The following is a 13,762-nucleotide window of genomic DNA, read 5'->3' on the forward strand; positions in this document are numbered from 1 at the left end:
AAGAGGTCTATAGTTACTTGGTAAAGACTTTGATACCTTTTTAAATATAGGCACCACATTGGCCCTACGCCATTCCAGTGGTACAATTCCAGTCATTAATGAGTCCCTAAAAATTTGAAACAATGGCTTTGAAATGACAGAGCTCAATTCTTTTAGGATCCGTGGGTGGATGCCATCTGGTCCAGGTGCTTTATCCACCTTTATTCTGTCAAAATATTTCTGGACCATATCACTTTTGAGCCATTGTGGATCATTTGGGGCTGTGTCAATACCATTTCCATTATGGACGTGAGCTCCCCCATGCTCCTTTGTATACACAGAGCTGAACAAAGTATTTAACCACTTCAGCCCTGGAAGGATTTGCCCCCTTAATGACCAGGCAATTTTTTGCGATACGGCACTGCGTTGCTTTAAATGTGCAAAGCTATACCCAAACAAAATTGACTTCCTTTCTTTCCCACAAATAGAGCTTTCTTTTGGTGGTATTTGATCACCTCTGTGTTTTTTTTTATTTTTTGCGCTATAAACAAAAAAAAAAGCAACAATTTTGATAAAAAATTATATTTTTTAGTTTTTGCTATAATAAATATCCCCAAAAAGTTTTAAAAAACAAATGTATTCAGTTTAGGCCAATATGTATTCTTCTACATATTTTTGGTAAAAAAAAAATCACAATAAGCGTATATTGGTTAGTTTGCGCAAAAGTTATAGCATTTACAAAATAGGGGTTAGATTTATGGTATTTTTATTATTATTTTTTTTTTTTACTAGTAAAATCTGCGATTTTTAGCAGGACTGCGACATTGAAACGGACAGAGCTGGTGGGCACTGATAAGTCTATTTAGAGGCCAGATGTACAGCTACAGCAATTTTCCTAGGAGAGCCAACCTGCCACAGTATAATGATGGCGGCAGGTCGTCTAGTGGTTAATAAATTTGCCTTCTCTTTGTCCTCAGTCACCCACTCTAGATTATTTTGTAAAGGGCCTACATGCTCAGACCTTTTTACTATTAATATATTTGAAGATTTTTTGGGGGTTTGTCCTACTATCTTTTGCAATCCGCCGTTCATTTTGAATTTTTGCATCCTGGATTTCCTTTTTACATATCCTGTTATATTCTTTGTACCATTTAAACGATGATAGTGTTCCTTCACTTTTATATATTTTTTTCACTTAATTTTTTTATTGAAAGAGAAAAATTTGCAGTACAAAATGACAAGAGATACAAAACTACATATCGAAAAATCATTTGGTTTACTTAGGTAGACAATGATCATCCAAATAGATAAGTATTCGTGGTTATACAAGAAAATCATAATGCTAGATGATCTTATCTGCGATATGGTATGTCAAACAAGACTGCAGGCAGAAAGTAAAATACAACAAAAATAACAATAAAAAAAAACACTAAAACAATAACTCAGGTCATTCTTGAATACAGAAAGTGAACCAAGGGTTCCATTTAGCGTCATAGATAGGGATGGAGTCATGCAGTGTGTGAAATATTTTTTCTGATAACATTATTTGGTCAACTCGAGAGATAACCTGTGAGAATGGGACTGTGTTAGACTTTCAGTTAAGGGCGATTGCCCAGTGCAGCACAATACAAATAGCATGTAATAGTTTCATTAGGGGTTTCGGGATATCAGGGATTTATTTCAAATAACAGACAGTGAGTATGTGTCAGAGCCATGTGCCTCCCCGCCAGCTTGCCCATTAGCTCTGGAGTCCTTATCCAAGTAGCTTGTAGAGCCTTGCATTCCCAGAACACCTGCAAAAAAAGAACCTGGAAGAGCACATCCTCTGAAACAAGATGAGGAAGTCTGGGGGTATATCCTTCCCAATCGTAGAGGAGTATAGTACCAGCGAGTATATAATTTAATCGCCGTTTCTCTAATAGTAAGAGATTTGGTGCATTAATTCTGCCAGTTAGCCTCCCAGTCTTTGGGATCGTATTCCAGATTTAATTTGCGTTCCCACTGGGTCATGTTTTAATTTGGGACAATCTTTTACCATTTCCAAAGATTTATACAGCCCAGATATTAAGCCTTTCTGTCTAGGGGCAGTCTGGCACAGGGACTCAAAAGAGGTGCACGAATGTTGCATAGTGTGTCTGAAAAAAGGTATCGATAAAATTTTCCTGCTGGGATATTTTTTGGGGCTTGAAGCTTGGGGAAAGAGGCAAACTTCCCATCCTGCACGAAATCCTCCAGTATTGTCAAACCCTGATCTGTCCACCACCCAAAAGCATTTGGGTTTTCAAAGGCCGAAGGGAGCCTAGGTTCACCAAGGAATGAGGCGCAGGGGGGACTTTCGATATAAGTGCTAGTTTTGATTTATAAAGATCCCATAATTTCACCCCATGAGCTACCACCAGATTCTGGGAGTACAACTCCGAGGCATGGGATTTAGATGACCACTGTATTCCCGGAAGGTAAAATGGGACTATCAAATCTTGCTCAAATCTGACCCAGGGGACTCTTGAATTTTTAATGTTCCATTGTGCCTGTTGCGAGAATCTACTAGCTAAATAATACAGCCATACATGAGGAACTCCCAGGCCCCGTAGTCTGAAAGGGCGATACAGTACATCCCTAGACAATCTTGGGGGCTTGTCCTTCCAAAGGAACCTGTTAAAGTGTGCTTGAAGTTTGAGAAGATAGGACTTAGATATCTTTATGGTCAGGGCGCAGAACAAGTATAACAGTTGAGGGAGGATCGTCATTTTAATTGCAGATATATTCCCTAGGAATAGGATTCTATAGGGGGACCAAGTTTTAAGTAACTGTTTTAGATTAGAAATCATGGAAGGGAAGTTATGGTCAAATAAACAATTGTAATCTCCAGGAAGCTTTACACCCAAATAGGAGAGGGAAGATCTAGCCCAAATAAATGAAAAGGATTTTTTGAGAGTCTCCAGCTCTCACTGGGAGAGCCACTGATTTGGACACATTCACAGAAAGGCCAGAAATTTTGGCAAATACTGAGAGGGTTTCAGCAAGGTGACCCAGAGGTTGGTGAGGAATAAAAGCACATCATCTGCTATTTCTTGATCATACATCACGGGACACAGAGAATTGATTACATTGTGGGTTAGATAGGCACCATCGGTGATTGGACACTGGTTAACCCAAATTAAGGAGAATTCCTCCCCTATATAACCCCTCCCATACGTGGAGGACCTCAGTTTTTTCATCAGTGTCTAAGGTGAGGTGAGTGTATGGGTTCAGATCCCAAACATGTTGCTAGTGGCGACGACCTTTCCAATCTACTTTTAGAGGAAAGGCCCAGGGTCACACCCAAGGGCAGAAAAATGCTTGGGGATGAAAGCCTACCAAACAAAGCCCCAAAACATCCCTGTGAAGGGGCGCCCGCACTCGGTCGAGTGGGGGGGGAGGCTCCTACAGTTTTCAGGAGCCTGGCGGGAAGAGGTTCAAGACAAGTAGGTGGTCTCTTCAGTATCTCTAGGTTACAAAATAGAGTTCCTAGAGCTTCCACCAGCTTGTTTCCTAAGGTCAAGAGTTCCCAAAGATCCAGTAAAGCGAGAACCGCTACTACTGGCCTTAGATCGCTTACTATCCCAGGGAGTGATAGTAGAAATGAACCCAAAAGATCAGGGTTCAGGGTTCTACTCGAATCTCTTCACCTTTCCAAAGCCAAATGGAGATGTCAGACCCATCCTAGATCTAAAGGATCTGAATCAGTTTCTACACATTCGATCCTTCCGAATGCAGTCAATTCGTTCGGTGGTCTCCACCCTGCAGGGGGGAGAATTTATGGCATCAATAGATATCAAGGATGCATATCTTCATGTGCCGATTTTTCCCGCTCACCAAAGATATCTAAGGTTCGCGGTAGACCAGCGCCATTTCCAGTTTGTGGCCCTTCCTTTTCGATCTCGCTACAGCTCTTCGAATTTTTACAAAATTTCTAGACCCTCTCTTAGCAAATCTAAGAGTTCAGGGCATAACTGTAGTAGCTTATCTAGACGATTTGCTACTCATAGAGCAATCGGTGGCACACCTGAACCGCGCTGTCTTCAAGACAGTAAGACATTTGGAAAGACTAGGCTGGATAATCAACCTAGAAAAGTCTTCTGTGCAACCTTCAACAAGGTTGGAGTATCTAGGCATGATCATAGACACAGCTCAAGGCAGGGTGTTTCTACCAGAGCCAAAGGTCAAGGCCGTAAGAGCTCTAGTCCGCTTAGTATTAAGCAAAAAGAGTCCATCTATTCGGCTATGTATGAGACTGTTAGGAAAGATGGTTGCCACTTTTGAGGCTGTTCCATTTGCCCAGTTTCACTCAAGGCCCCTGCAGAGAAGCATTCTCGCAGCTTGGAACAAAAAGACTCATACCTTGGATCTTCCGATGTGCCTATCCCCAAGGATAAGCAAAAGCCTCAATTGGTGATTACGAACCAAAAAATCTTTTGAAAGGCAAAGCCTTTCTTCCACTACAATGGAAGATCGTAACCACAGATGCCAGTCTGACAGGCTGGGGAGCAGTTCTGGAAGAAACATGCATGCATGGAAGATGGTCTGCAACCGGGAGACACTTGCCCATCAATATTCTAGAAATTCTGGCAATTTACTTGGCCCTCATGGACTGGTCTTACAGGCTACAGGGTCATCCTATTCGGATACAATCCGACAATGCCACAGCTGTGGCTTACATCAATCACCAAGGAGGCACCAGAAGTCTGGATGCCCAAAGGGAGGTGAATCGTATTCTTGCATGGGCAGAAAGCCATGTTCCCTGCCTGTCTGCGGTATTCATCCCAGGAGTGGAAAATTGGCAAGCGGATTTCTTAAGCCGCCGGCAATTATGCCCAGGAGAATGGTCCCTACACCCAGTCATATTCCAAACCATATGTCAAAGGTGGGGAACACCAGATGTGGATCTATTCACGTCCAGATTCAACAGGAAGCTGGACAAATTTGTGTCCAGAACAAGGGATGTACTTGCTCAGGGGTCAGATGCTCTGACAATCCCATAGGATCAGTACAATCTAATGTATGCCTTCCCTCCGAACCCACTTCTTCCGCGGTTCCTGGGAAGGGTCAAAAGGGAAGCAAAGTCAGTCCTTTTAGTAGCCCCGGCTTGGCCCAGACAACCTTGGTATGCAGAGATTTTAAAGATGGCAGTGGGCAGGGCTTGGGTGCTCCCATTCTGGCCAGATCTGCTCACACAGGGTCTGATTTGCCACCCTGCTTTACGAAGTCTAAATTTGACGGCAATTATTCACAAGGACAGGATTGTTATGCGTCCTAATCGTTCCTTCTTACCTAAGGTGGTTTCAGGATTCCATTTGAATCAAGATGTGATCCTACAAAGATTGCGGAGAAAGAATCTTTGCACACTCTTGATGTGGTTAGAGCAGTCAGTGTCTATTTGCAGGCAACCGCTCAGATACGGAAAACTGATTGTTTGTTTATTCTGCCGGATGGCCATAAAAAAGGCCAAGCAGCATCGAAATCCACTCTTTCTAGATGGATTAGACAGGTTATTTTTCAGGCTTATGATATAAAGAGGAAGACTCCTCCTTTTCATGTGAAAGCGCACTCAACTAGGGCTGTTAGTGCTTCTTGGGCAGTGCATCACCAGGCCTCCATGGCTCAGATCTGTAAGGCTGCAACTTGGTCTTCAGTCCATACATTCACCAGATTCTATCAGGTGGATGTAAGAGGGCAAGAGGATACCGCCTTCGGGCGCAGTGTACTGCAGGCTGCAGTTTAGTTCCTCTGGTCCGTTTGCGGTCTATATTTTCTGATCTGTGTCTCCATCCCCTCAAAAGTGAGGCCCGGAATGATGGAAAGAAGAGGAATAGTGCAGGGCCGGGCATGACAGTGTGTCTAGTGACACACATAGGGTTAATGTTTCAAGGAAAAGTGTGGGAGGAGATAACAGGAAAGTAAGGAGGAGTGGCCTTATAAAAGAGGGGAGGAGCAAAAACGGAACAGTGTGCTGGGAAGGAGACACGAGGAGGCAGAATTTCTCTGCTCCTCAGACACAATGGCGGACGTTGAGGCGATTTTGGCGCGGTTGCGGCAGGCGGCGGCGAATGGATCCGACTGGCTTCGCAGCCAGGTCACAGCGATGCTCGGGGGAGAAGCAAGCCATGCAGGGGGTGAAGGTGAGCCGTCTGTGCGTGCGCGGAGATCGCGGCCTCCGGCGCGCTATTCACCTGGGCCAGGACATGGACAGGGTCGTCTGACACGGAGCCCAAGGGGGGAACAATCGGCACCGCCGGCCAAGAGGAGCCACACGGGTGATTCGGTGGGGCCCGGGCGGGTTACACGCTGCGGTCACGGAGCGGTGGGCGGGGCCACGGGCCAACATGGCGCCACTTCCCCGCACGCTGGCACTGCACGGAGGATTTCGAACAGCCCCTCAGTACCTCTGCACGAGTGTGAGCGGGTGGACAGAAGGGGGAGAACGGCGCCGAGAGCAGCAGCGTCCAGGTCGCGTGGATCGAGCGGCACCGCGGGTGGGCGGAGCTTACCGGGCGGGGGGGACGTGTCCCAAGATGGCGATGGAAACAGTGCCCAGGCTGGCCCGGTAGCTGGAAGTTCAGGGCAGCAGGGGCAGCAGTGACTCGTCGCACGGTGCAGGCCTCACACCAGCGTGGGCTTCCGGCCTCCAGGAGGGCTTCTCCTGGGGGGCTACCTCTGACGCCAGTCCCAGTGCAAGGGGAACAGTCCGAAGACGAGGTGTCCGATGAGGAAGATGGGCTACAGCAGCCGGAACCAGCAAGAGAGAGCAGCACAGCGGCTGTTGGGAGGAATCCTGGTCAGCCCGGTAAGTCTAGTGATAACTTTTCCTTTACCAATGCTTTGCAGGGCTTGCTGGGGGGGATAGCAACAACTGCAGGAGGGATGGTGACACCTTTGCAGAGCGGGGTGGGTCAGGTTACTGACCAACAACTGGCGAGTACTGCACCCGCCAGTTCGGGGTCAGGGGGACAGCTCCAGGAGCTATTGGAGGGTTTAAGGGCCCTGGTTGGTCGCTTTGGAGAGGGACCAGGGCAGGCTCCGCAAGGGGATGCACAAAGGGCGACAGGGGCTGCGGTTACAGAGGTGCCAGCTACCACAACGCCAGAGAAGGTGGCAGACAAGGAAACAGCAGGTGAGAAGGGGGCTGCAGAAACAAAAGGCAGGACTGATGTGGTTAGGCTGGCAGATGCTGCAAAATGTGAGATATATGTTTGTTTTGAAGGCCCGTTAGGGGCACACTTGAAACCTGAAGTGAGAGAAAAAATTCAAAAAGGTGAGTGCGTGGAAATTTTCTCCTTGTTGCCATTGGAAAAGTTTAACCTGGATAGGGTTAAACCCGACGATTCCAAGAAGGAGGATGAGGAGAAGAGGAGATATAGATTGATACCGCGGACGTTTGTGAATTGGTTGCAAGCGTTCGCTATCATGGCTAGTGTCATTGGCGAAAAGAACCCTGAACATTGTTCGGGGTTGTTTTGTTATATGGATGCTATAGGTGAGGCACAAAGAGTGTACGGGGGAACTGCGTGGTTACGTTACGATGAGCAGTTTCGTCAACGCAGAGCGGTGCGTCCGGCTCTGCGTTGGGACCATAAGGATATTAGCCTATGGATGAAGCTGATGTCGTCGGCTAGGACCCCGCCTCAGTTATTTCAAGGGGGGGCCGGGGGTACTAACTCCTCAGGACTACCGGCCGGCAGAAAATGGGGGGTATACTGGCAGTATAATGAAGGATCCTGTAAATTTGGGGGGTCCTGCAAATTCAAGCACGAGTGTTCAGGCTGTGGGGGAGCCCACACCCTGTCTCGGTGTTTCAAAAAAGGTAAACGTACCGGGGAGTTTGCTCACAAGAGGGATGACGCCGGTGAAGGTGGAAAGGATGCAACCTTTCCTAAGTAAGTATCCGGATAGGAAAGCGGCGTTACTGATCACTGAGGGTTTTAGAGAGGGGTTCAAAATTCCATGTTCATTGGCGGTGGTTCCTCCAGTAGCACGGAATTTAAAATCTGCGTTGCAACACCCGGGGGTGGTGGGGGAGAAATTGGAAAAGGAAGTGGCTATAGGACGGATGGGGGGGCCATTTGAGGCAAAACCATTGAATGACTTGGTGGTGTCCCCTCTGGGGGTGGTGCCCAAGAAAGAGCCGAATAAGTTTCGGCTCATTCACCACTTATCATTTCCAAAAGGGGGTTCGGTTAACGATTTCATTGACCCGGATGTCTGCACCGTGTCATACACTTCGTTTGATGCGGCGGTTCGATGGGTCAGGCGCTATGGAAAAGGGGCACTGATGGCAAAAGCTGATATTGAGGCAGCGTTTAGGCTGCTGCCAGTACACCCGGACAGTTTTTGGCTGCTGGGTTGCAAGTGGCAGGAACAATTTTATGTGGACAAATGCTTGCCTATGGGTTGCTCCATTTCCTGCGCCATGTTTGAAGTTTTCAGTTCCTTTTTGGAGTGGGTGGTAAGAGATTTGTCCGGCCTTGAATCTATGATACACTATTTAGATGATTTCCTATGCATAGGCCCACCGTCTTCCAGTGTGTGTGCGATTTTATTGTCAACGTTGCAACACACTGCAGAACGGTTTGGTGTTCCCCTGGCTGCTGACAAAACTGAGGGCCCCACCACGGAGATTAGCTTTTTGGGCATTGTTATTGATTCAATGGCAATGGAATGTAGGTTACCGCAAGGAAAGTTACTGGATCTGCAGACGGAAATAAGGCGGGTCCATGGGATGAAAAAAATACAGCTGAGGGATCTCCAATCTTTGCTTGGTAAGTTGAACTTTGCTTGTAGAATCATACCCATGGGTAGGGTTTTTTGCCGACGGCTGTCTGCAGCTACGGCTGGGGTAAAAGCACCGGCCCATTTCATTAGGCTTACTAAGGATCATCGTGAGGATTTAAAGGTATGGTATCAATTTTTGTCGGAATACAACGGGAGGTCAGTGTGGATGTCTGGTCCGGTAAGCAACTTCGATGTAGAATTAGTTACTGACGCGGCGGGATCTACTGGATATGGGGCGTTCTTTAAGGGTCAATGGAGTGCAGAACCATGGCCAAAATCCTGGGTTGAAGCAGGTTTCCTTCGTAACTTGGTACTATTGGAATTGTTTCCAGTAGTTCTGGCTATGGAATTATGGGGCAAGGCTTGTCAGAATTTAAAGTTGCGGTTGAACTGTGATAATATGGGAGTGGTGCAGGTAGTCAATCGCTTGTCAGCATCTTCTCAACCTGTCATAAGACTATTGCGACAGTTGGTATTACGGTGCTTGCAATTGAATATTTTTATATATGCTGTGCATATACCTGGGATTGAAAATACGCTGGCTGATTCACTGTCTCGCTTTCAGTGGGACAAGTTCAGGGAATTAGCTCCGGCTGCAGAGAAGGAAGGGATTCCTTGCCCGGGTTGGATCTGGGAGCTGGCATTGGAGTCATCGCAGGATGGATACAACAGTCTGTGAGTGAGTCCACATGGTCGGCCTATGTGAAGGTATGGGGTGAATGGTTGAGACTTGTACGGGAATCCGGAGCAAAGGATGACGGGGGAGAGTTGAGATTATTGGTCCTTTATTTTGTGTCCAGGAATATGGAAAATGGGGTGGGGGTATCGTCTATTGGTAAGAAATTGGCGGCGCTGTCGTTTCTGTTTAAGTTACAGGGGATGGAGGATTGGACGAAGGAATTTTGGGTACGGCAGGCATTAAAAGGGTACCGGAAAGGGCACAAGAAAAAAGATAACCGTAGACCGGTCACTTTTGCCAACCTGTTGGCAATTTGTGATCAGCTAGGGTTGGTGTGCAGCTCAAGTTATGAATGTTTACTTTTTACAGCGGCTTTTTCGCTGGCGTTTTTTGGGGCGTTTCGGGTAGGGGAGTTGGTCAGCCCATCCAAAAAGGAAGCGGGGGGTATTTTGGTGCAAGACGTGCGGGCACACATGGGAAGTGTGTGTTTACGGCTGAGGAGGTCGAAAACAGACCAATTGGGAAAGGGCATAGATGTGTGGCTGCATGCATTACCGGGATCGCCAGTATGTCCGGTGAGGAAGGTTAATGAATTTGGGAAGATTAGACCGGTAGGTGAGGGTCCATTTTTATGTCATGAGAATGGTGCTTACCTTTCAAAGTTTCAGTTTGTGGCGGTGTTTCGAAAATGCTTACCGATGATAGGTTTGGATGAGAAAGCATACGCCTCACACTCCTTCCGCATTGGGGCGGCCACAGAAGCTGCCAGATGCGGGTTGGATGAAGCAGCGGTGCGGAGGATAGGTAGATGGGAATCAAAGAGATTCCGTTCCCTCAATTAGTAGTGGAATAATAAAAATAAAAAAAAAAATAAAAATATATATAAATAAATAAATAAATAAATAAATGGAAAATAAATGAAACCCGTATGTTGTATAAGTTGGGTTTTCACATATAGGTAGTGGGTGTTTTTGGTCTGTTGCGTTGGTGATATCACCCTGCCTTGTTGTCTTTTCGTTTCAGATGGAGTGTCTCCACGCCTCGTCTGGATACTGGGACACTCCTACGTTTGTTGGGGGGCAAGGAGAGGTGATGCGAGACCAGATGGGCGCCAGTTAGGCATATCGAGAAGGGAGGCTTTTATCAAGTGGCTGGGGAGACCAGGAATGATGTGGGGCAGAGTGGTTTCAGAGGTGGAACGATTTGCCTGGCTAGATAGACCTCCGGATGTGTTGGTCATACACGCTGGAGGTAATGATTTGGGGGTGAGGACGGTCCGGGACCTGATAGAGGATGTAAAAGCAGATTTGTTGCACTTGCACACTAATTATCCGAACACTTTGTTACTATGGTCTGATATTGTGGCACGAACTTCGTGGCGCAATGCTAGGTCTGTGGTAAGGATTAACAAGGCTTGTATACGTGTCAACAGGGTGGTGGGGAGGTTTTTGGTTCAACAAGGGGGCATGGTGATTCGGCACAGAGAGCTCGAGATAAATGTAGGCCTCTATTTGAGGAGGGATGGGGTCCACCTCATAGATGTGGGGACGGATCTTTGGACCATGGGTTTGCAGGAAGGAATAGAACGGGCCTTGAGGGTGTGGAGGGGCCCTTAAGGATAAGGTTTCATCCTTTTGGGCTGTGGCTGGTTTGTTGTTGTTGGTCGGTGACGGTAGCGGTAAATAAAAGGTTAAAAGGGGTGGGGGGTCAGCAATAGTATGGCCCCTCCTGTGTATTCCTGAAAGGAATACCGGTATGTTGCACTGCGGGAGGGGGTTGTCTCCGAGCGGTACAGCTGGAGGCCTTATCAGTTTTGAAACATGTTCCTGCAGTGCCCTCTTGTGGATATGTGGTAAACTGGGGTAGCTCCGTCATTGACCAACAGATTGTTTAAAACATGTTGTTTTATCTGAGTTTATATGTTATTCATATTGAAGTTAATATTGGAGGTAATTTTATACAGTTGTTTAATAAAAGGCTGTTATGGCCATTTATACTCCAGATGAAAGGTGTGGTCTCGTTATTTAAGTTGGTAAGAGGGTGGAGTATGGTGGCTAACAGTATGGGTAAAATTGGGGTACATCTGGACTACACTAGTCATGAGCATTGCTTTGGGACATCCCACTATGTAATGAATACTCTGTGTCCCGTGATGTATGATCAAGAAAATAGGATTTTTAAATACTGCTTACCTGTAAAATCCTTTTCTTGAGAGTACATCACGGGACACAGAGCTCCCACCCTTCTATGGGTTTTACGTGGTTACCTATTGCTTTGCTACAAAACTGAGGTCCTCCCCGTATGGGAGGGGTTATATAGGTGAGGAATTCTCCTTAATTAGGGTTAACCAGTGTCCAATCACCGATGGTGCCTATCTAACCCACTATGTAATGAATTCTCTGTGTCCCGTGATGTACTCTCAAGAAAAGGATTTTACAGGTAAGCTGTATTTAAAAATCCTATTATTTACACGTTTCATAAAAAAAGCACACAAATTAAAAAAAAACATTTTATTGCAATTGTACATAATTTTTCAATGCTTTGTACCATTGCTGATAGCTGAAGTGTACACAAAACAGTTGCGGTAGGTATCGATAACTGTTATCGGCCAATACAATAAAAGAAAAAGTATCAATACTCGTAAAAAAATGATATTGGTGCATCTATACTACCTACTCAGGGCACTCACCTATCCTCACAGTAAAAATAAAAGTTAGGCATACACTGGTTAGGCCTATTCTCCCCCTATTAAAACTGTCCCGTGCTGGCCAATTATACACTGCATTATCATCTAGGCCTTTTAATTCTTGTATTAGAACACAGGCACCCAAACCACCCCACATTTTATCATTCACCTGTTATTTGTGCATCATTTATGCTTATGTCGGAACTTTGTTACATGAACTAAACACCTTCCTAACAACTTTTACCAAAGTGTTTTTTATTTCCTCTGTTCTAAGGCAATATATAATAGGACTGGCAACATGAGGCACAAATGTATAAAGGCAAATGAGAAAAACATTGAAGTCTACTATGGAGATCAACTGGAATTGATTATAGGTGTAAACAGCCAGCCTGGGGACGAAGTAGAGGAAGATGACGAAGCCATGTGTGGTGCACGTGTAAAACAATTTTTGCCAATTCTCAGAGACGGCCATCAATCGGATCTTCCAAACTATGATTACATAGGAAAAGATAATAAAAGAAAGTGGGAGCAGGTGAACGACCAAGGCAATGAAAAATACGATCCTCCTGGTCATCAATGAGTCCACACAGGACAAAATGGAGACTGGCGTCAGGGAACAGAAGCAGTTTTTGATTTTGTTTGGCCCACAGTAGGGTAACTGGGCCCCCATAATTGCAATGCTTAGTCCAATCATGGCTGAAATCAACCAAAAGATAAGGCAAATGAGCAACAGAAGTTTGTTGGTAATAATGGAACAGTAATGAAGGGGCCTGCAAATTGCAACAAACCGATCGACAGCCATTAACATGATGATGAACGAATCCAGGGAACCGAGACTGTGGACAAAAAACATCTGGAGAAAACAGGCAAGGAAGGACAGGGATTCATGTCCGAACCAGTATTTGGCAATCATTTTTGGCAAGGTCGCCGTGTCCATGATGAGGTCAGAGAGGGCCAAGTTCGCAATCACCATGTACATTGGCTGGTATAGGTGTTCTTTTAGAATGATCAACCCTATTACAGTGGCATTGGAGAAGAGAGACACATTATAGATGAGGAAGAACACCGACGACACAGCGGCATTATACCTCTCATTGAGACCCGGGAATCCAAGAAGAACAAACTCGTAGACGTCGGTTTGATTGGCCATTGAGTTGGTGGAAATCTTCCATAGGCAGATCTATGGAAGAAAAGTGTAAGACAGAAAAAATAAATCACTAATTCCAGTTCTACAAAGTACTTCAAGATTTTACAAAGCCAACATTTCTATTTTTTATTATTTGTTTGGTTGAATTAGATGGACTTTTTTTAAGCTGACTAACTATGTAACTATGTTTAGCACCGTGCATCACTGCAAATTTATTTTTTTGTGAATCCATTTCAAAGTTCTTACCTGGAGATGCTACCAGTAACATCACAATGGTGTCTATTTATAAAACATTTGTTGCACGAATGTCAAAAGTATTCACGCAAGTTGAACAAAATGTCCTGTACTTTTCATAAGAGATTAATGCCTGTATTGCCAGTTCCCACCAGTGATGCCAATCAGTGCCCATCAGTGATGCCAATCAGTGCCCATCAGTGATGCCAATCAGTGCCCATCAGTGCTG

General features: G+C 45.6%; 1 protein-coding gene across 1 annotated transcript; it reads right to left on the reverse strand.

Moving 5' to 3' along the window:
* Positions 1 to 12,011: 12,011 nt before the first annotated feature.
* LOC141126658 (olfactory receptor 1M1-like) lies at positions 12,012 to 13,465 on the reverse strand. Its single transcript, XM_073612603.1, has one exon. The coding sequence runs from the start codon at positions 13,300 to 13,302 to the stop codon at positions 12,346 to 12,348; it is 957 nt and encodes a 318-aa protein (XP_073468704.1). The 5' UTR covers positions 13,303 to 13,465; the 3' UTR covers positions 12,012 to 12,345.
* Positions 13,466 to 13,762: the final 297 nt, after the last annotated feature.

This window comes from Aquarana catesbeiana, linkage group LG02 (genome assembly GCF_042186555.1).
Source record: "Aquarana catesbeiana isolate 2022-GZ linkage group LG02, ASM4218655v1, whole genome shotgun sequence".
Lineage (NCBI taxonomy): Eukaryota > Metazoa > Chordata > Amphibia > Anura > Ranidae > Aquarana > Aquarana catesbeiana.